Here is a 23,079-nt window from a genome sequence, read left to right as displayed (position 1 = left end):
GACCACAGTTGGTGTATTGGCAGCGGCCACTCAAAAGGACCAGGAAGCCTGCTTGCAAAAGGCAAGCTGGCATGACTGATGTGATTTTAGGTCTTTCCTCACCACTATCATTTCCGTGGACTGTTGGCCTACACCGAAATTCCGCAGTACCGCGTTGTTCATTGCTGACTGTGATGTGCGGCTCCGTACGTGTGAATAGATTTCAAAGCAAATATTCGAGTAAAATTATTCTTGTTGGTAAGACACTGGAAATTTGACTCCTTGGGTGAAAAGAAAATCATTCGGCGTGTTGACGGAACATCGACCAAGTAGATTGTATGCATAGATCCCAAGATGGGGGGGGGGGGGGGGGGGGGGGAGGGGGATCAGAGCCGTGATACTTCCGGCTGGTTGAGTTTAGCTATCGAGCCTACTAAGTTGGTGTTCACGCCACATCGGTCACGCTGAATACTCTATTGCAGTAGCTGTTGGGCACCTTGTAGTACTTGTCGTACACCTTCCCGAGTGCGGTAATCTCCTTGCGCACGGTGACCGCGAGTGAGATGAGGATGAGGTGGACAATGATGACCAGCACCGTGTACAAGATGATCTCCACGATCCGGGACTCCACGTAGTGAAACATGGCCGCTCCGCAACCTCGCGTGTATATGCGCTGTGCCACAGGGGAAAAAAATATGTTCCTTGAAAAATTGCCGAACAGCTGTCAAACTCAAGCAAAAGCTTCACTGTACGTTTTGTGATAGGTGCTGCTGCGTTCTCTCATTAGTTTTCGGTATATTGGAGCCCCGAAGTATTACGGAGACAGCCCCAGACCTTGAACTTCTTTCCTCTACATGTTCTCCGCTGTCTTTTTGTACTGCTTCAGCGCATCTCTCTTTTTAACCTGTCGCAGCAACTACCCCACTAGTTTACTGTTATCAAACGTATTGGCCAGCTGTACTGGTTAAATGCTACGAGGCATGCGGGTGGTGTGCAACTCTGGACATGTTGCAGTGCACTCGGCAGGTATCCTTCAGCATCACTCTACGAGGAGACATGGCACACAGTGTACTATGCGGGGTAGAATGTGAAAACCACACGTGTGCGTCACTTTTTCATGATCATTCGCATCGTGGTCGTCAGCTAGGTCTGTCCTCAACGAGAAGAAGGCCTTCGCCAGCAACACGAACCACGTCACCCATAAGCTGACTCCAACCTATGCCGCAAGGAGATTACCAGGGTACCTCATTTCATCACAACACATATTCGTCTGCCTCTCTCGATTGCGTTTCCCTTACTTAGACATCCACTATGTTAATTATGATGGATGGTCTGTCCTCCACTCGGTGAATTCGGTAATGTGTCCAACTACAAATATTGCTGTCAGATGGAAATATAGGACATGAGCTACACCATTTTTCTCCGTATAGCTCATATCGCGTTTTAATGTTTCCGACTTTACACCTTTCGATTTTCCATTCCGTCACTCACTGCGCAGTCCTTCGATTTTATTCCCCTTTGCATTAGGTTTCGCTGCAGGCTAAATAACTCTAATAAGGTCGTCAACGTGGGGGAAAGAAAAGGGTAGACGACGAGGCAGTCAGAACCGGAACCACCCACAGGGTAATTTGGTGATGAAGGCTACTCTGTAGGCTGATAAATGCCCTGATTCAAACGCCAGTTCGTCACCTATACGCATTAGCTAATAAACACGAAAGATGGTTAAAAAAAGAAGGCACTGGAATTTACGAGTTTCACGTGACAGAACACTAATATGTTTATGAGGCACCTCGTAAGAGGGGGGGGTACTTCAACATGCACCGTATGCAGGGGCGCTTTTCTCACGTTGCCCCCATCGAAATGCCGCTGCTGTGGTCGGGAATCGAACCCGCACCTCGATCTCAGTAGCGCGCCGCCATAGCTGCTAAGCCACCGCGCTTTTCTACACGCAGGAAGTGTCGCAGAGGCTCGATCGACGATGTGGACGCGGTGACCAGCGCGTACCTTCCAGGCGTCCTTCTCCTTAAGGCTCATGACACCTCGACCGCACAGGGTGGGCACGTAGACGTCTCCCTCGACGTTCTCCTCATTCTCGTGCTCTTCTTCTGCGGCTGCTCCTGAAGCAATCAGTGGGGTTATTGGGTCGCTGTCGTCGACGACGACTACGCCGCCTGGCGGCTCGATTTGTCGGCAGCACGAGGGCGGCACCGAGCAACGCTCGGCGCTGGGGTTGGTCGGGCTGCAGTTGAAGTACTCGTTGGCGTTCCAGTCACGGTACGCGTTTTCTGTCATACCGCAACAGTGCAGAGATGACTGGACGTAGTCAATCTCCTGCGATGGTTCATAATTTACCTTAGCGGAGAGGGCTTTAAATGAGGTTTCTGTAAGATCGGCTCTAGTTATTCAGGTTAAGGATAAACGCGCTTTTTGCGCATTCGGAACTCTAAAGAGCGGCGCGGAGCGATAAACCTTCGCATAGATTCTAACGTGTGACTTGAAACTGCATATTGTTTTCCTCGCGGCATCTGGCCATTTACGTGGGCCCATCCCGAACGTTCGAAGGCGAACAAACTGAATCAAGCATTGACGAAGGAATTCATTTGGAGCGTACAGCTGTTATTCGAAGAATTGACTTGAAGCACAAAGCTGTTATTCAACGCCCACAGTATACGAATAATGTGACCTTCAGACCCGGTAGATTGTCGACGAAACATTATGCAAATAAATTAATAAATTTAATTGAATTCTGGGGCATTACATGCCAAAATTACGATTTCATTATGAAGCACGCTGTAGTGAGGGACTCCTGATTAATTTTGACCCCCAGGAGATCTATAATATGCTCCCAATGCATGGCATATGGCCGTTTTGGCATGTCGCCCCCATCGCACTCAATTGTCGCTTGGTACATTCGCTCTCTGTTCCTCGCCATAGCGCCCCTGGGTGCTTCCACGAGTGTCCATTGGCGTCAGCAGTGAGACACATTGGACTTGCTCTGCACTAAGCCGCGCCTCCAGCCGTCAAACAACAAGTGAGATCGTCGCTCAACACGCGATCGAATCCACAGTCTGTGAAGCGGTATATACAGTACCTATGCCAAGAGATCTACGTATTTATAATTGCACATACTCTGACGATGCAAAATTGTAAAATTGCACATAATCAGCATCTTTAACAGTGCAATGTCATAGAAACATTTCATCTTGGCTACTGCGGGGCACCTTTCGTTTCATAGAATTGTCATGGCCCTTCCCAATGCTCTTCTGTTAACCAAACAACAATGCTTCGAATTCTGCAGCGCTCAACTGGAGTTGTGGCTGCTGAATTTTTCTCACACTGCAAGGTATTCTGAAACGTCGGCCTCTTTTGAAAACGCGGCCTCCGGTGTTAAAGAAAGGTGGCAATCAGTTATACATGCCTATTCGGTAGCACATATAAAATTCTGCAAAGTAAACGCTAGAAATCCTAGAAAGCGCTAGTGTTCACTAGTTCATTTTAAATAAATTTTACGCTGACCAGTATTGTTCTCGTTAAATATATCTACACTGGACCAGGAACTCGACGATCTGAATTTGCAACGCTTTCCTTCTGTATGCAAGTCGTGTATCGTCAGTACGCACCTTTGATATCACTAAAATATAGCAATGAACTTGAAGGGAAGAGCTCTTGCAGGTCAAAGCTTGAATTGCCAAACGAAAACAGTATCAAGCACTGTACAATACTTACTGTACAATACTTACTGTACAATACTGTACAATGCTTAATAGGAGCTTGGCAGCGTTGTCACTGGACATGCTGGCTTAAGTTAACAGAAAGCTAACATTCGCCGAAGAATGGACAACGGAGTAAAATCAGAAATTCTGCTGGGAATTTCACTTCGGCTCTTAAACATTGCCTTTTAATGGATTCGTTCGCTCGTAAGCCGGTCATAGTGATTCACAAAAAAGTGCGGCAGGGCAACGGGACTCACCCGAGAGATGATTTTTCTTTTTTTTTGCCATTTTTTGTGTGGATTTTATCTCGTATCTATATAACTTCACGCGTTTTCAATAAAGCGACCGCTGGGAATCAGCGCTCTTTCAATGTTTTTTTTATCCGTTTTTGTTCAAGTCTCGCTGCTTTTCACAGAAAACTTGCCTACAGGGAGCTATTAATTACAGGGCTAGGTGTTAAACTATGGTTGGGAACGTACAGTCAGGAAAATGGAGTGTTGTAGTCCATATATTTCATTTCCCATGCCATCATAATCCTGACACAGATGCACCTTGATGTTTGATTGGCGGATCGGTAGCAGTAATTTATTTCGTGTTTGTGCGAAGCCACCCTTTAAAGTGTTATTTGTAGGCACTCACGACACTCGCGGCGGCTACAAGACGCTGACGACAAAACTCGTGTATACTTGTTTTTAGTTTTGGCTTGCGATATATTTTGTGCAGTGGTCAGTTAGACTGCCAGGCGCATGACATGGGCGCTTTCAGCTTTCGCTAGACCACTTTATCTTAATATGCTTCATTCGGTATATTGCCTGTTCACAGCGTTGCTTTGGGGAACACATTTGCAACACAACAGCTGCTAGGTCGCACTTACACCATGCACCCTCCTTTCGTTCATCTCGTCTGCGTTTTCTCACCAACTCCAATCGCGCAAGTTTCAATACCACATTTTAAAAAATCTTTTTCTTTGTTATTTGTTAGGGGACGAGGCGGAGGACCGTACGCTTTGATAATCCGGGTTGTCTCGGTAGTGGACAATCAGCTCTGTCGTGATGTGGGAGAGCACAAATTCGCGACCGATGACCGGCAGGAAGAAGACTATGAAAGTGAAGACAAGTTCCGCGGTGATGAACGAGCCGTGCAACGTGGTGTACATGTCAAGCAGCACGACGTTTTCGCGCAGCGCTCCCAGGAAGCCGACGGAGGCGACGAGGAAGACAATGAGCGAGACCACCATGAACACTGTCTCCAGGTGTAGGAACAGATAAACGAGCCACGTGTTGGTTGAACTCGAAGCAGGTGTTGACTCCTGGTCGAAGTACGCGTACAGGGCGCCGAGGAAGAAAATCACCGACGCTAGAAAGAAAAGAAAAAGAAAAGCTAAGGTTGCAATACATATCGAGAATGTATCAGAGGCCAGATCACGAGAGCGCCGTAGGATGAATGGTGATTTCTACACAATATTTATTCCCCAGAAATATTCCGCATTACTCATGAAGTAACACTTTAGGGGCCGCATTCGGTAGCCGTTCGCTTAAGCATCGGTTCGGTTTGGCTGTTACGTCACTCGGAGAACAAGTGCAACGTGGCTGCGTGAGGGAGACCAATCAACGAGCGGCGTTCTGTCGGACAGGCGTAATACTCTTTGCGGTTCCAATAGGATTCTCTTTCACCGCTGCTGAACTTCTTAGGGCGGACGGTCGCTATAAGAGTTCCGTACACACATCCCACAAATCCTGGAATCTATGCCGCGGTCAAGAACGCCTTCCCTGACTGCCGCTTTCTCTATTGCTGTGGAGAGGAATCTGACCCATCGTTTTTCATTACCTACAGCAGCAATGACCTTGGCAACGGCTGTAATGATGCGAATGACTGACATTTGTGACACCCCACTTTCACCTTCATTCCCGACGCACTGCTGAAAACTCCCAATTGCAAAAAGAAAGAAAAAACGCAGCGCGTACATCACTTTCGTCACAGTGTGAAGGCCCCTAAATGTTTGTGGTCCAAGAGATTCTTCTAGCTCCTCGTCTTTAGGTTCTTCTTCGGAGAACCTAAAGTGCCTGCAAAACTCTTTCTCTCCTATGTCGAATGTGTCGTGTCGTTGTCTTTCGCTGGCGCTTGCCAGCAACGCAACCAAGGCATTCGCCTTTTTCCCGCTCTCTCTCTTCTCGCCGTGTCGTCGGCCAGCGCAAGACTATAGCTGGTGACCACCGTTGCCTTAGCAACCTTGCGCCACCACGCTCGCGAGCTCATCCGACCCTCGAGCGAACCGCTTCGGCGCGGTTCCGTTCATTGCAAACGACGCACTCGCTTTGCATATGATTGACAACACGTGTGACGACAACAAAATTTTTGGTCACACCCACCAAGAATGACAAGTCAATCGCCGGCCAATGGTGTTCGTGAATGTGAATCGGTTCCAAAGCGAACCGGTCAGAATACGGCTCCTGGGTTCCTGAGGACACGTTTCTTAAGAGCTGTCTTTAGTGGCACGTTCATCTACAATGTTTCATGTGCCGCGTTTTTGGCGGATGCAAATACGTATTGAAAGAGCCAATAAAACCATTTTGATTGGTTTTGTTCAATGTTTTCGTTCAATGCTCGTCTGCTTTTGATATCTTAAACTGACTGCATATGCACCGGGAATTATTTCCTGTACAGGCATCATATAATTATGACTACGCTTTTGTACAAATTAGGTATAATGCGCGTTTGAATGTAAACTGCTGGCGGTCAGCAACTTTTCAGTATTCAAGTTTGCAGGGTCTCCTTGGTGCTGCCGTTTATGAATCGTTATGGAGTGGAATTCTACCACTTCAAGTGCAATGTGGATAGTTTGTCGAATGCGTGTTCACCCAAATTCTCAAGGAAACGGAAGCGCCGTACATTAGTATTGCGGCAGAATGGAATTAGTAAAGCATGACATATGTTATTCCATTTCTTTATAAACATTACATGTCCGGAAGAAAAAAAAACTGTTCTGGACGCTGCAACGCATTTGCCCAAATGTATTCAACGCAGCGTCACCAGACGTTGCCAGCTGTATTATTGCTGTGTAAACCATGTTGAAACTATAATCATATGGCAGGAGAAATGTACTCCAAACCAAGCCACTTTGCTACATCACGAAAACTAGCTGCCTCTCAATATTCATGGCGCTAATTCGTAGCACCGAATAATTTCGGAGCATTTGCGGCTGTTGTGGCTTCATTTCGACATCTACAGTATACTAAACACCTCTGTGTACATTAAACGCTCATGTACAGTTTTAGAAAGACAAGGCAATTCAAAATCTATTTATATTGCTTCCATGTTTCAAGAATTAAGGAGTTTCTTTGGGACAATAAAAAGTAGTAAGTAATCCGCAAATTCTTTACCGTTTGTGGTTTCCTGGGTAACCGGAGAGGTGTATGGCGGCAACAACGCTGGAAACGATATCTTGTGACGCTTTGTCTAACCATAGTGCCTTAGACACGCTTTAGTGTCACATACGTGTTCCTGTCAAAATGAATGTTAATAAAGGAAACGTGTACAGGGTTACGTCATTGTGAAAAATTTACATCAGGAGTCAAGAAGAACACACTTCGTTACTACAATAACAGCTATGTGTTTGCCTGATTGAGCTCTGCGCCCCCTCGTTGCACCACCGACCTGGCCTATCAGTTAAAGCCCGTTTCACATGCAAGCGATTGAGCGAATGGAGCAAACAGCGGTACGGCGTTGCGAAGCTTTTCGCGAGGTTTCGTTTCACATGCATTGCCGCCGCGAGTTTTCCGCCGCTGCGAATATCAATTTTCTTCGCAAAAAAAGACGGGACTTTCAGCCAGTTTTGGTAGTTTGCGACTACCAACACAAGCATTGTTTTGTCCCTGATGTTGAACTTTTTATTTTAAAGACACATATTCTGCGTTTAAGCATTTAAATCATGCTTACTTGTTATCTTTTCTCTTGTTTTTTTGTAAATATATACGCATATGCGCAATACGCATACGCGGCGCAAAAACTCGCGAGCGACTCGGCACTGTGCCGTAATGGCCGCTAGCGTGTCGACGGAGATGGATTGATGTGCGCCTCATGATGATGCTTACAGGTATCTTTTACATGTATTTAGGTAAGAGCACCCAATCTAAAGCTTCCGCTCAATTAACTAAAGGAATCCCAGCTTTCCTTTTCTCACGGCTGCATAATTAGAACAATACTTGTACAACTCGATTGCGCAGAACAACCGCACGCAATAAAGAATAAATCCAAGTAGCGTGTGATGTGTGCGGAAACCGGGACAGTAAATACGTACGAACGCGCTCTCGCAGGAACGCCACGAAGAGCTCTTCTGTATGAATCACGGCAAGCGCACGAAGCCTGCGCGACAACAAAGATCGAGTTTGCGACAAGCTTCAGCGTTTTGCTAGAGAGGCGGGAAAAATTACTTTTAACACAAGCATCGTCATACCGTTCAAGAGTCTGCAGCGTTAAAAAAAATTTACACTAACAATCTCGCAGTTCAACACAAGTGGCGTTTTTACTTACCGGTGTCATAGTGTTTTAGCAAGGCGTCCCTGACTTTTTCCCAAAAGGTCTCCCCTATTGCCAAAGTTGTCTTTCACATTCCGCAGCCGTGGGCGTTTCTAAACCTCGCTGATTAGCAATTCGTCGAAAAGCTATCTTGGCATGCTGCCCGTACCACGTGTAGCAAGTAAATAAACATCTTCCTATGCGCAGGCTTTCCCGCACCAGTCCTCCACTGGTCACGTGGCGAGGCACCCGTCATTGGTTCGGAAGCGGTACTGCCGCGCTGCCGCCGCGATGAAATTCCAACTTGCCCGAATCTCGCCGCTCCCGCCGCTAATGCCACCGCTCGAAACAGGTTTCTGCGGCGCGGCGGCAGGAATCGCGAGCATTCTCGCTTGCATGTGACACAGGCTTAAGTCGCCAAGTACTGTTTGCATTTGCGTCTACCCTGTAATGTGCAGAAGGTAGGAAGTTTGCAGAGAATCTAGAGCTCTGTTATACTCTTCCACTCAATGAACCAACCAATGCGTTGATCCATCTATCGACGGGTCGAACATTATTAGCTGGTGAGCAGAGCCCAGTCCGGCTAAGTGAAGCCAAGCCAAGCCAGCCATCCATAGCTAGGGAAGAGAAAACATGCACCGAAAGGAACCGTATACCTAGAACAATTTAGCATAGTAGATAAGTCCATTTAATCCCTCTAATTTCGGTTTTTTTCTTTTTTTGAAGTGACGCACCCCTAGTGTGTTCTTCTTTTTCTGTAGTATTGTAAAATTAACACTACAGTTTATTCTTGGTTATACTAAAGGGAAAGGAATAACACGGATAATGTCACAATAACTCTTAGTAGGGTCCTAATTCTCACGCTACCGCGATAGCACCGCCGCGTCATGGTAAAAGAAAAAGCTGTCTCTAAAGGTACGACCGCTGGCAGGAACACCCAAGAGTACGGGCCTTGCACTAGCCAGCGAATATTTGAACGGAGAATGGCCGTGGTAGCGGTGCACGAAGTCGGGGAAGCCAGCTCTCCCATCTGAACATGCCTTCTCTGCGTGACGCGACAACGCCCACGAAGGGCCGCGTTCGTCAGCGGGCAACAAGAACCCAGACCGAGGAAACCCAAAAGATGAGAAAGTATGCTTCTAGAAGCATGGAACAGATGGCGCAACTCCATTGGAGCTCCCCAGCTTCGTCTTGCAGCGCATATCCTGCTGTCGAGAGCTGAGAAAAGTACGGGCACATCAGTGGCATGGTAGTACAAACGTAGAAGCGTACCGGAACGTCAGTGACATTGAAAAGGCCGATTGCGGAAACACGTGTAAAGGCAAAAGGAACTACCCTGCTGGCACGTTCATCACTACGTTTCAAAGACAGTGTTCCCATCATCATCATTTTCATGTTTTCCGAGTGCAGTGAAGGCTAATCGTCAATTCATTTAGGGCGACCATCTTTGGCAACGGGGACACCAAATCGTGAGAAAAGGAGAGAGTGAGCTATACCTCTGTATTGACGCGCACCAGGCAGAGACAAGAAAAAAAAAAGATTGCCCACCGACTATCAGAAGGAAGTTGCATCCCGATAAAGGCAGGAGCAGGCACGGATTGACATCCAGGATGGTGGTATCCGAGAGCTCGTACTCCGGCTCCTCCCCAGACTCCGAGTCAGCGAACAGCTCTGACTCCAGGATGGGGGAGAAAGGGGACCCGGCGCTGAAGCCTACCATAGAAGCAGCACCACTCGCAGAGGTTGCAGCGGGCATGGAGGCCGAGCCTATGGTCACGGGAGCAGGGCTGGCCGGGGACGCGATTGCAACTGCGCCGGAGGCGGGAGGACCACTGCCAACGGGACCAGCAGCAGAAGCAGCTTGACCTGCGGCCGTGGTAGCGCCAAAGCCTCGGGCAGCAGCGCCTGGAGTAGCTGGCGCTGGCAAAGAAGACACACTCAAAAAAATCAATTCTGCAGAAACTATCGACCATGCTTGTGAATTTAAGCGAATTGCGACACGCTTCACGAAAGAATTACCTGATTTATGCAAAAAAGACGTGAGGCGTGCAGACAGGACACAAGAGTAGAGAAGTTGACAACACGAACGCCGACTATCAATTGAAGGGAGCACGGAGGCGAAAAAAGAAAGAAGACATAAAACTCATCTGCGCAAGCTCAGGAATGGTATCACCACGCGTCAGTCGGGTACACGTGCCGGTCTACGTGAGAGATAACTGTTAAGGCACTTAATCTCTTCCTTCCTTTGCCTAATGAATCCTTACCAACTAGCTCAGCTTTCTGTCGTTCTGTCGTTACGTTGCCTGTATTAAAGTAATGATGCGCTTTACAGCGTATATTTATTAGAGTGGGGATATTTACGTGGCGCTTTTCTTTCTTTCATTGTGTAGTTCCGTAGAAAACAGGGGGCCGAATTCGCAAAACTCCTCATTTGCAAGTGCGGTTTTCCTTTGAGCGGAAGCATTCGCTAACAGTTTGTCTAGCACGAGGTTTGGCTCCAATTTGCTCTCACGAACAATTCGAACATTGTAGACTTTTGTAATTATACGCCCAGATTCGTTAACGAGTACTTCTGTAGCTGTAGCTTAAGTGGCTTAACTTATAAGCCAAATCGTCATGTATGTGTTGTCTCCAGCGATCTGAGTGCCGGAGGGGAGGGCAACGGCCTCTACCGCCACCGCAGCCTTCTGCTGCAGTCGCGACACACACACATAGAGAGAAAGAGAGAGGTTGGTGTAAGAAGAGGAGAGAATTACATCCCAAGCGCTGCTTCACACGCCACAAAGCTCACCCGCAACAGCACTTTCGTCTCAAAAAGCTAGTCGGCGTTCCACGACGAAGCCGCCCCACAACTCTGTTGATTCGCGACGCGGTGTCCTTGCATCGCCTTTGTGTCCACCCACCAACCATCAACCTCCGAACACCGACCACCAACCACGAAAATGGGCGATAGAGGCAAAGCCGTTCGTTTTTAAACAATACCGAACAATTTTTTTTTTACGATAGCAATCAAAGAGACACTTCCGCCGCGCTTCCGGCATCACATTTACGTCCCCAAGTGACCACCACTGCTCCACAATTCGGGCGTCGGCAGAGAACGCATAACTGGCGCTTCGCGTGCACTAACATAGGCGCTAAGCATTTGGTACTGATGGTACTATGTTCATGCTGCTAACCCGTGGAAGGCCTCCAAAGAAGCGCAGTACGGTTGGCTGCCAATACAACGAAGCTAAGTGGACGCACCCTATCTCTCCACAGAATCGACGCTGCCGAAACCAGGGCAGCGTTGAGGCCCCCGCTACTGGCACAAGCATTGTGTTCACACATATTAAGACGAAAGCCTAATATATCTGTGTTCCAAAGCGGCGTTGTGAGGTACAGAAAATATCACGTGATCCAGGGAGAGCCAGAAGCGACCTAAAGCATGTACAGCCGTATGTAAGATATGACGGCATTTAGATCAATAGCCCCAAACATGTCTACTATACGAGCTCATTGTTTTGGCGAAACGTCCTGTGGGTCCGGGGGGCACCACCTAGCGAAAAGCGTTCCAAGCGATGATGTTACCAACACTGCTGTGTTACCAACAATGCAATGTCATGAACGCCACTCTTTACCGGTTAGAGTTGGTTGTACTCTTTCCCACACATTGCTTTTGGACTCGGATACACAAACTCCATTCTCTGTGCCGCTGTTTGCCTTTAAATCATTCAATGCACTTACGGAGCTTACACGCAAGCGCTGTGTTAACAAATGTACTCCCCTGTGCGATGTAGTACCACCATGCCTGAAGCGATTTTGACATCCACGCAATTTGGAGGAAACTTACCTTGCGATTGTGGCAGTGGACCAGTTGGTGGCTGTATCTTCGGCGATGTCCCCGGCTGCGGAGCTGGCGCTGGTGGAGGCAGCACGGAAGGTCGTTTAACTGTCACAACTGGAGTCACGGACGACGCGCCCAACGAGGCAGCACGAGTAGCTGCGACCACGTTGGCCTTGGCTTGGTCTGCAGATGGCCTGGCGACAGCTGCCTGTGGCATCACAGCTGGACCCTGTGACGCCAGTCCCGCCGGGGTAGAACCACCAGCGGCACCCATATTGGCGTTGGCGAAGTCTCCAGTTGGCCTGCCCGCGGCAGTAGTCCGAGCTGCCGCCCCAATCGGCAAAAAGGCAAAACTCGGCTTTGCGAAAAGACGCGCAGCTTCCGTGCCCGGTGCTGCCGCTGACGACGTGCTCCTGTTGCCGAGTCTCGAGACGAGCACTGTCATCACCTGAGTTTCGCACCTATCTGCTGAGGGCGTGAATGGGTTCATGTTATGACGTGCAGCGACTAGCTGCTGTAGTCGCTGCTCGCAAACCTTCCGTGGACCCTGCAAGAATGCCCAAATAATCGTAGGTTTTTGGAAAGATCCCATCCATATTTGCTTCCAGCTCACACTTAGATTTGCTGCCTCATAACGAGCAGCAAGAAGGTGCTTTTTACATATATTACTAGCTGTAGCTTGCTCTGAACACAAACCATCTGGCAAGAACCACACACTTACTTCAGTTTAGGAAGAAATCTTACTGTTATTCTTACGCGAATAAAAATGTAATCTTCATAGATCAGCTTACCACCTTAGATCATCTGTTAATAGAGCAACAGAATAGAAGGCCTGAAAATTCATACCATAATTACTCGTACAAGGCGCGCATCCGAACTTTGGACTGTGAAAATATGGCGTAAAAAACTTTTCACTAAGCGTTACGCGTACATCAGCGTGATTGTCACTTTCAGCAAGGAGCTACTAGATGGCACTATAGCTGTGCTGCTGCTGATGTAATTATCACCCTTTGCCGCGCTCCACACCAAGGAACCGCAACTTCGGACCCCGACTCCGACGAAGCGATGCTGCTTAGGCCTAACCACTGCTGCAATTTTGCCCTTACAAGTGTTTGTACCAGTGGACCCCCTCGGCATTCGTGCACGGGCACGTAGTGAGTGATGGCCACGCACGTGAGGTGGAGTTGGGCGACCAGCCGGAAACTACCGCGAGTGCATCCCAAGGTAGCGTGCGCGCTTATTGTACAGAATGGCGTAAGCTGACGGTGGACATACAGCCTCTATAAAATCACAAGTGGTTTTGCGCAGCACCGCGAGAGCTAACGCATCCGCCTTATATTTCACTTCATGACGAACCGCAACGCACATCTCGATGAATTAATGCGAAGGACATCCGAGGTATTGGCCACCAGAATATTTCAAGAATTTCGAGTTTCCAGAGAAATGTACTAGAATGTTCCGCTGCACTTGCGCTATAGAAACAGAACCGATTTGATTATTGTCGTCCGTTTTTGAGGACGGCCTCATTATTCGGACATTTTTGTGGGAACGCTCAGATGCTAAATATTGGGCGGAGGCAGCAAATGTGTTCACAGTCACCAACGCCTGCGTTATTGGGCATCGCACTCTCAGCGCCATTCAAGGCTTCATTGAGTAGCGAGAGGCCTGCCTTGTGCAAGACCAAATGGTGTAGACCAGACGCGAGTAAATACGATAGATATCTTGCTGTTCTGTGCCTGCCTCCACGTCACAGCATGCACACTCGTGGTGTGTGAATTAGGGCGCTATAGCGTAAAGCTATTCCAGACTTTTCTATTCCATTTCTACAGCCAGCCCTTCCCGATTGGTCAAAATTTGTTGGGGCCACACCCCCACTTCGCTTGGCTGTCATGCGACGTCAGGAAAACCACGAAATCTCCACGTATGAGATAACGTGTACAAATTGTCAATGCATGGTGTGATCGAGCAAAAGAAAGTTAAACATGTCTGATTCGACGCCTTTTTCACCATCAGCCCTCCGCAATTGGTCAAAAATTTTAGGGCTGCGCCCGCTTTGCCTTTCTGTCGTGCGACGTCAAAAAACCGCAAAAACTCAACACATCGAAGTGACGTGTACGCATTACAGATGCATACACGCGCCAGAATGATCTGTACATCTTCAGGCGAAATAAATTATTATTATTATTATTATTATTATTATTGTTAATATTATTATCATTATTAGTATTATTGTTATTATTGTTGTTGTTGTTGTTGTTGTTCCGAGCAATACGGCTGTTCTATTTCTGACCAGCCGCAGGCTGCCCCGTTCCGAAATTAACAGAAGATGACAGCTCGCCGACTGCTCTGGCACTGAATACTGGAAGCTGCCGCGGAGAATGGATTTATTTGCGTATGCTAAACATTATTGGGTGGCATTATAGCGTTTTCCAGACCTTTCAGCAGGTACACCACATCGCTTAATCAAATTTGGTTCGCTGAGGATACGTTTCAGCTGAATTTTTACCTTTTTCTTGAGCGCTGCCGCGAGTTTCTACCAGACACCCGCGTCTAAGCAAGAAGAAGCGGTCCAATCGCTAGCGTTGGCACCACCCTCCTCATTACGTTATTCTACTTTCACTGCGCTAGCCTGGCCCAAGCGAAGCCCTCTCGAGTTCTGCGTGCTCCTCGCCTATTATATTAGATGAGAAAAGCCTGTCAAGTAAGACAAAGAAGTTTTCTTTGAAATCACACAAACGTGACCTCTTACAAAGGAAGAGATCGTTTGCTTTGCCTGTTCAATCAACGATGCTATTCACCACCCGGTGCTTGCATCGGTGGTTACGTAAATTTTGACGTCAGGAGTTCGGAATAAAAACATATTGGAATAGTTTTATGGTATATAGGGCCCATGTGTCATGAAAGCAAGTTTCAGGGGATACATGGCTACTGCCGAGCACCATGTTGGTCTCTAATACCCTACTTATCGAGTCGTTTTTTGCTAAGCCATTCTAATATGTGACCTTGAAAGGGGGGGATTCCTGAATTTTATGGGCACCTATTTCACTTCTTATCCCACACATCTGCATGACGCAAACAATTGTAAGAAAATAAATATTAGTCTTCAAACCAATTCAATCAAAACGAATTCTCATTTTCCTGAGACAAGTTGTTCCCCGGATGACGCCTTCCAATCCAAAAATTACTGTTACCGTACATAGCTTAGTAGTCATATTCCACTGCTCTGCGGCACAGTAACGTAATTTGGTGTTGTTACAAATGTATCGGACCACCTCACCTCTGCAGCAGGGACCTCCATATCAGGCGTTGCGTATGCTTTTGCCAAACCTGCGCCCTTAGTCGTCGATGGTAACTGGACGGGACCTGAGCTTGAAAGCCGTGGCTCTTCGTGCCTTTTCTTTGGCACCGCTGTGCGCGTTGTCCACGATGACTTTGAGTGGTCTTTGACTAAAATTCGCGCTTTCCGGGATACCGGTCTTCCGTGGCTCACCGCAGAAAAACTCTTGCGAACTTGCGTAGAAATTTCGAGGCCCTGAGAAAGTGACCTACGATCTGGGCTATTGGCAGTGACCACGTCTACATACGTGGTACCTTTAGCACCCGAGTGCGATTCCCGTTTCCTTGATTCACTTGGCCATTGTTGTACCTGTGGCCTTAGTGTGCTCGCCTTTAGGTCTTCTGACAGCGTTACCACTGTTTTAGCGAAATCGCTGTGTTCGCCGCAGCTTTCGCTTAGCGGACTCGTCGGAGCACTTGCCGACATTTGAAAACGTCTGTCCGTCATCAAAGTGCTAACAGTTCGCAGGCGTCCCATGTGGAGAGCGCCGCTCTTGTTCGCCACGTAGGTTTCAGATGCGCCTGCTGCAGTTCGAGATGCCTCGTGTGTTTGAGGCGTTCTTCGGGGACTGCAGAGTGTGGCCGGCCGCTCGACATCGTAACGTTTCGGGTTCACATGACTGTCGCAGCTAGTGGCGCTTCCTCTGTTCCTAGAGTACCATCGTAGCCCATAGTGTTCGGGTGGGGCCTCTGGGCTTGGCGACCTGTTGGTCCGCTGTACCTGCAGAGAAAATGACATCTGTAATTGCATGTACGTCATGGCGCCAAATCCTGCGATACATCGTTATCGCACACGCTAGTCGAAGGAAACGTTCACATGTTACCAGTATTCCGTATGCCGTCCCTCGTCAGATGATCCGGTGAATGTATTTGTTCTGAGATCATTTCTATGACAGTTTCTATAATTGTAATTATCAATAGAGAGGGACGTAAAAAAATCAATTCCCGTGATACGGGCTACCACACTGCGTCGGTAATCCTTCGCCATTATTGACGTTCTGTCTGCCACTACGCTGAGAACTTCACGTGTGGCAGTGAACAGAAAATTGCTCGCTCCGCAATAGGAGTCGAGTTCTATCAAAACAAGTAAGAAGCGACTTACCCAGTTGTTTGTGAGAATGTCGCGGAACTGCATTGATAAGTTGTGCTTGCGAGTAATACGGAGGCGGTAACTTGGTTGACTGAAAGACGAGCTAGCATCGATGAACGATATAAATTAAATTAAATGCAATTCTGAACTGAAGATTCAGTTCAAGAAGATTCAGAACTGAAGATTCAGAATTGCATTTAATTTAATTTATATCGTTCATCGATGCTAGCTCGTCTTTCAGTCAACCAAGTTACCGCCTCCGTATTAATCGCAAACACAACTTATCAATGCAGTTCCGCGACATTCTCACAAACAACTGGGTAAGTCGCTTCTTACTTGTTATGATAGAACTCGACTCCTATTGCGGAGTGAGCAATTTTCTGTTCACTGCCACACGTGAAGTTCTCAGCGCCTACAACATACAGCCTCGCAACATTCTCAATTCCTTTCCAGGCCACTAAAGCAAAAAGTAGCTTGCGGTATAGTGTTAAGAAGGCCCAGGGTTAAATCATTTATTACTCTACTTAAAGGGGCCTTTCCGTTTTTCGGTTCAGATCATGTCATAAAGAGGTATACAGAAACGCGAATAGCTTCCGTATAGTGCATGTTTTATTGTGCTCGACACTGTCTTACGTAGATCACATCAGGGTCTCGCCAATCTCTAACGTTGATGTTTAGCTAACACACAGCAGCGCGAGACGACTTGCGCAAACATATGCACATGCACGCCCTGTGCCTAGTATAAAAGGCACCCCCTCATCGAGCTCGTGGAGAATCTTAATCGCTAACCTAGCGTGGGCCTGATTCTCCCTTTGATAGACCAGAATTCCTTACTACCGCAAACCCGTTTAGAGCAAGCGCATTCAATCTCGACCTTCGTCGCCAGCTGTTGCCGTTGACCACGCGGCACTGCCCGTGCTGTGCTGCGTGTTTGATGAAGAGGCATCTGCCGAAAGAAAGCCATGGCGAGCTAACGCAGGCGGCAACCACGCAATAAGAACAGGTCGAATGTTATGGCGGTTGTTTCGTTCTTGTCACCAGTTCCCACAATTCGGGGCACACGATGGCGGCATTTACGTAGGATTTGTGGAAAATATTTTCTGCGGTGAGCATAAAAACATTTTTTTTCTGTCCACTAACGGCAGGTTTCTGAATAGCGGGAAGAAGCACTGTCGTCCGCGCTTGATGGCATGCAGTCAAAGGCAGCTCAAATCGCTCTCATTTAGATGCACCATTGCATTTTTCTTAAGTACTCAGTATTTTTGTATTGTCACTGCATTGTATTTTATTGTCACTATATTGCTTACTCTGTGGTCAGCCACTGCTTGGTGGCGGTTTGTAAGACCTATAATAATAAGCGACTAAATGGGAGTTTTCAAGGTCAAGATATCTACTGAACCAAATTTAAACAATGTCGGCAGTTTATCCACGTCTGCAAAGTGTCAACACACTAGCTACTTAAAGACAATCGCAGCTTCAGTTTCATAAATCCCAGCATGCTACTCAATACGGCTAAACCTTTCAACGCCCTATGTCGAGTAGTAGTTTCCAGAATGGATCTTAGCAAAAGTGAATCTACAGGTGTAAAAATACGGTATGAATGTTCGCTGCCGTCAATGACGCTTCCCAGCTCACAAGGGAGAATATAGGAGGGAGATTTTGTTGGAGGCACACACACACACACACACACACGCACACGCACACGCACACGCACACGCACACGCACGCACGCACGCACACACACACACACACACACACACACACACACACACACACACACACACACATATATATATATATATATATATATATATATATATATATATATATATATATATATATAGCTTTAGAAACGAAGGTGCACGCTTACGAAAATTGCGTGTTTGATGTTTTTAGCGTTTCGGGCGTGGCACGGCCTTCGTCAGATTAAAAACTTCATCAAATAAAAAATTTTATTCTGACGAAGGAAGTGCCACGGCCGAAACGTTAAAAACATTAAAGATGCAATTTTCGTAAGTGTGCACCTTCGTTTCTAAAACTACCTATGCACCGGACCTACAGCACTTCTCGTTGAATTATATATATATATATATATATATATATATATATATATATATATATATATATATATATATATATATATATATATATATATATATATATATATATATATATATATATATAACGCTCTGTTCATCGCTTCAGGGTCGAATCCAACGTTCGTATATGCGTGCGCGCGCTAGCGCATCTGAGCACTTTAGATATGTATATATATATTCTGTGTGGGCGTGAACCACGGTTCAGTGGTTCAGTGCCTGCGCCAAATCCACTTGACCACACTCCATTTCATTGACACGAAAAGCCCCGATGGCGAAGTTTAGGCCACCTGCAAACACACCCACGCAAGGAGCTGCAGGGCTTCTTTTAATGCTAAAGCGTGGGTAAACCACTAATGCACTAATTCAATAGCGGCTGCGCTTATCCCTCTGTGGATCCCGTAGAGATGTCCTCAGTTACTATACAAATTTATCATTGTCTACTCTGTTTTTAGCTGGCGGCTAAAGGTAGGTCCGATATGTCTCTTCAGCTTTTTCTTTTACAGGTACTTAGAGGGATCCGGCAGTTCTTTTTTTTTCTTCTTTTCTTGGGGAAGCACGTCCTACGTGTCTGGTTGGCTTTGGCATGTCTCCCATGGAGATATGGGGGGAAGCAGCACGTGGAGCAGCTAAGTAAGCACTTATCTCGCGTCAACGCTGCTGCTGTGTGCATTGCCTGCGTGGGCAAACTGCCGGCGCATATATATAGGCGTGCTCACCACTGCTACTGTGATGGCTGCATTAGCTGCCATGTCACTCCTGGCCGCCTTTGATAGCAAGAGAGAGAAAAAAGACGCATTACATTCGGCATCCCCGCGACTACTATATCACGGGAGTGTCTGCTCCTCGCAAATATACAAAGGCCGCAGTTATACGCGCCGCCACTCGTCCACTTAAGAGGAGGCTTTAGCTCGGAGCCCAACTCCGACGCGGCCCATTCAAGTACACGTAAAACGCAGAAACACTTTTCCGTGCTGACACCTGGACCGATACGAATGAAATTTGTTACGTTTGAGACATAGAGTTAAATTATAGACTGTTGGAAGCGGAATTTCGATTTAGGCCCTGAATTTTGTTTAACAAAATTTCAGAAATTTGAATGTTTGAAAAAGAGCATAGAATCACTAAGTTTTCAAATTATTAGCTCTGCATTAGAAACAGATATTGCGGTTTTCTAAACGGCATCCACTAGTTCCTTCAAAGCGCTCGTAAGCGCTCTGTACTCCTTGATTACGTAATGCCTCTAGAACGGCTGGTATCTCTGCTGAATCAAATGCCTTTTCGCAATCTATGAAAGCCATATAGAGAGACTTATTGAACTATGCGGATTTTTCGATAACCTGATTGATGACGTGGATGTGATCTATTGTCGAGTATCCCTTCCTGAAGCCAGCCCGCTCCCTTGGTTGATTAAAGTACAGTGTTGCCCTTTTTCTATCGGAGTTTATTTTCGTATTTTATATAATACTCGGAGTAAGCTAATGGGCCAGTAATTTTTCAATATTTTAACGTCTCCCTTTTCGTGGATTAGTATAGTGTTTCCATTTTTTTCAGTTTTCTGGGACACTTGCAGTCGATAGACACTTCGTGTAAAGAGCCGCCAGTTTTTCAAGCAATATGTCTCCTCCATCTTTTAATAAATCGACTGTTATTCCATCTTCTCTTGCCGCTCTTCCTGGTTTCATGTCTTGCAAGGCCCTTCTGACCTCATCGCTAGTTATAGGAGGAGTTCCTGGATCCTGTTCATTACTGTTTCTAATTGAGATATTCTGACTCCTCTGGGCACTGTACAGGTCAGTATAGAATTATTCCGCTGCTTTTACTATATCTTCGAGATTGCTGATGATATTACCCTGCTTGTCTTTCAGTGCATACATCTTCGTTGTTCCTAGGCCAAGTTTCTTTCTCACCGATTTCACGCTGCGTTCATTTTTACGGCTTCTTCAGTCTTTCTCACTTTATAGCTTCAAATATCTTATTTTCGCCTTGTTGATCAGTTTTGACAGTTCCGCGAATTCTATCGTATCTCTTGAGTTGGACACTTTCATTTTTTGTCGTTTCTTTATTAGGTCCTTTGTTACTTTGGAGAGCTTGCCTACTGGTTGCCTTGGTGCCTTGCCTCCCACTTCAACTGCTGCCTCTGAAGTCAACCTAGTTACGGTTTCATTAGCTCTATGTCATCATCTCTCTGTTCTAAGGCTGCATATTTGTATGCAAGTACCAACATGAATTTATCTGCTTTTACCCTTACTGCCTCTAGGTTGACCTGTTTCTTCTTGACCAATTTAGCTCTTTCTCTGTTTAAATTGAGATGAATCCTAGCCCTCACTAACCTATGATCACGGCATTTTACCCTACCTATCAATTCTACATCCTGCACTATGCTGAGGTCAGCAGAAAGTATGAAGTCAATTTCATTTCTTCTTTCACCATTAGGGCTTTTCCATGTCCACTTTCTGTTGCTACACTTCCTGAAAAAGGAGTCCACTATTCGAAGCTTATTCCTTTCTGCGAATTGTGCCAGCATCTCTCCTCTAGTGTTCTAGAATCGACGCCGTAGTTGCCTATTGCTTGTTCACCAGCCTGCTTTCCCCCCTCTTTTGCATCAAAGTCGCCCATTACTACAGTATATTGAGTTTGCACTTTTCTCATCGCTAATTCATTTTGCGAAATGCCGAAATCGAAAGAATTATGCGCCGTAAACTTGAACTGTTTGCAATCAGTGGTTAATATTACAAGTACGCTAGCAATGGCAAGTTGGTCGTCTTGCTAGCGTTGCGGCAAACTATCCCATGTCTACGCATTGCACACAATTCAATAAACGTTTTACTGCGATTGGCATTCTTAGGGTACTTAACGCACTTTCCTTGGGCAGACTGTCTGTATCTGCCTATCTATATCTGCACAACTGTTTTCCCGCCAACCTGGGTCCCCGGGTAGGCCATGATCGAGTGATCGACGCATCGAGAAGCTGCGCTGAGAGAACAAGGTTGGAAACCAACAGTCGGATCAGCTTAGGACACCGGCTATGTGCCCCTGTGTATCTAAGTGCCAATCTTCAAATAAGATATTTGACGCCGACATGAGCTGGCGGACAAACGGCAATGGGCATATGGGACTCAGTTACTTGCCGCTCTTCAATGAAACGGTTTGACGCCCACTTGGAGCACCGAGCCTGTGCCATTAGGTAAGCGCTTTTATTATCTTTTATTATGCACAGAATCATAAATCAATACCCGCCGTGGTTGCTCAGTGGCTATGGTGTTGGGCTGCTGAACACGAGGCCGCGGGATCGAATCCCGGCCACGGCGGCCGCATTTCGACTTCCGGAGACTTCCACTACGGCGTGCCTCTAATCAGAAAGTGGTTTTGCCACGAAAACCCCATAATTTAATCATAAATCAATAAATTTCTATCACCCACCGTTAAATGCGCCTGTGCTATTGGGAATAGAGAACGGCACAGCTGGTGACATTCCCGCGCTTCCGAACGACCTAATAAATGCGACAGCGTTATACGGGATGTTCCATGAAAATGTTCCATCATCAATTACGTCATCAGCGTCTTGCATGACGTCAGTAGCAACGCAGAATTAAAGTTTGACGTTAGAGTAAGGCGACCTCAGGTGGAGTAAAGAGAATTAAGAGGAATTAAATTGGATTACGGTGGATTCAAGTGGATTAAGGTTGGTACAAATTAGAGCAAAGTGAATTAGGGTGGATTAATTTTCTTACAAATTAGAACAATTTGAATTAGGGTGGATACAGGTGTATTATGGTCGGTACAAAATTTATGAAGGTTGATCACAGTGGAATAAGATGGATTAAAGTGAGTTAAGGTTAGTACAAATTAGAGCAACGTGTATTAAGGTAGAGTTGTGAAGGACATGCAACAATGTATGATGTCACGCTTCATCTATGTAACCGAATAATTAGAGAAGTCATTATGCGTTTGCATTCAAATCGCGTAAGGACACTTAAGTGACTGGCAATTGTTTTTTTTTTCTTTTCTAGCCTTGGGTGAGCTAAACCCTGCGCTGAAATGCTCTTTTAAACATCTCGAGACAAATTATTGCGCATAGTGGAAGAACTAATGAGAATGACTCACGTTCACTTCCTGCTGAAGATCGCGGTTTGTTCCAGGTTCCCCACTGGTCACCGCTTGCTGGCCATCAGAGCTGACGGCAGGCTGATTAGCCCTCAACATCTTGGCGCTTCGATGTCCTGAGTAGGAAAACCCGGGCTTGACAACCTATGACGACGGGGCACAACGATTTTGCAGGAAGTAACGCCGAGATAGACCTTCACCTTAAAGTTGTAGAATACTGGTCTGCATGGGCGAATGCTGTCACTTCTTCTTCGGCCTCACGAAGCGATCACGTGCCGCGCAAGTCTATGAGAGATCTCAAATTCACCTACTAAATAATTGGAAATGATAAAGTTTTTCGAGCAGGGCAACCTGTGTCACTGACCCAGAGACGAATGCTTTGATGTGGCAATTTAAAAAGGTGTAACTATCCGGCACGCA

General features: G+C 46.6%; 1 protein-coding gene across 1 annotated transcript; it reads right to left on the bottom strand.

Annotated features, from left to right (window-relative positions):
• Window positions 1-424: 424 nt before the first annotated feature.
• Window positions 425-22,758, bottom strand: LOC129385374 (uncharacterized). Its single transcript, XM_072289521.1, has 6 exons — window positions 22,660-22,758; window positions 12,037-12,577; window positions 9,756-10,127; window positions 4,669-5,048; window positions 1,984-2,310; window positions 425-652 (listed from the first exon to the last, which is right to left on the bottom strand). The coding sequence occupies exons 1-6, from the start codon at window positions 22,756-22,758 to the stop codon at window positions 425-427; spliced, it is 1,947 nt and encodes a 648-aa protein (XP_072145622.1).
• Window positions 22,759-23,079: the final 321 nt, after the last annotated feature.

This window comes from Dermacentor andersoni, chromosome 7, assembly GCF_023375885.2.
Source record: "Dermacentor andersoni chromosome 7, qqDerAnde1_hic_scaffold, whole genome shotgun sequence".
Classification (NCBI taxonomy): domain Eukaryota; kingdom Metazoa; phylum Arthropoda; class Arachnida; order Ixodida; family Ixodidae; genus Dermacentor; species Dermacentor andersoni.
Note: the sequence above shows the minus strand (reverse complement) of the source record. Positions and strands in the feature narration are given on the sequence as shown.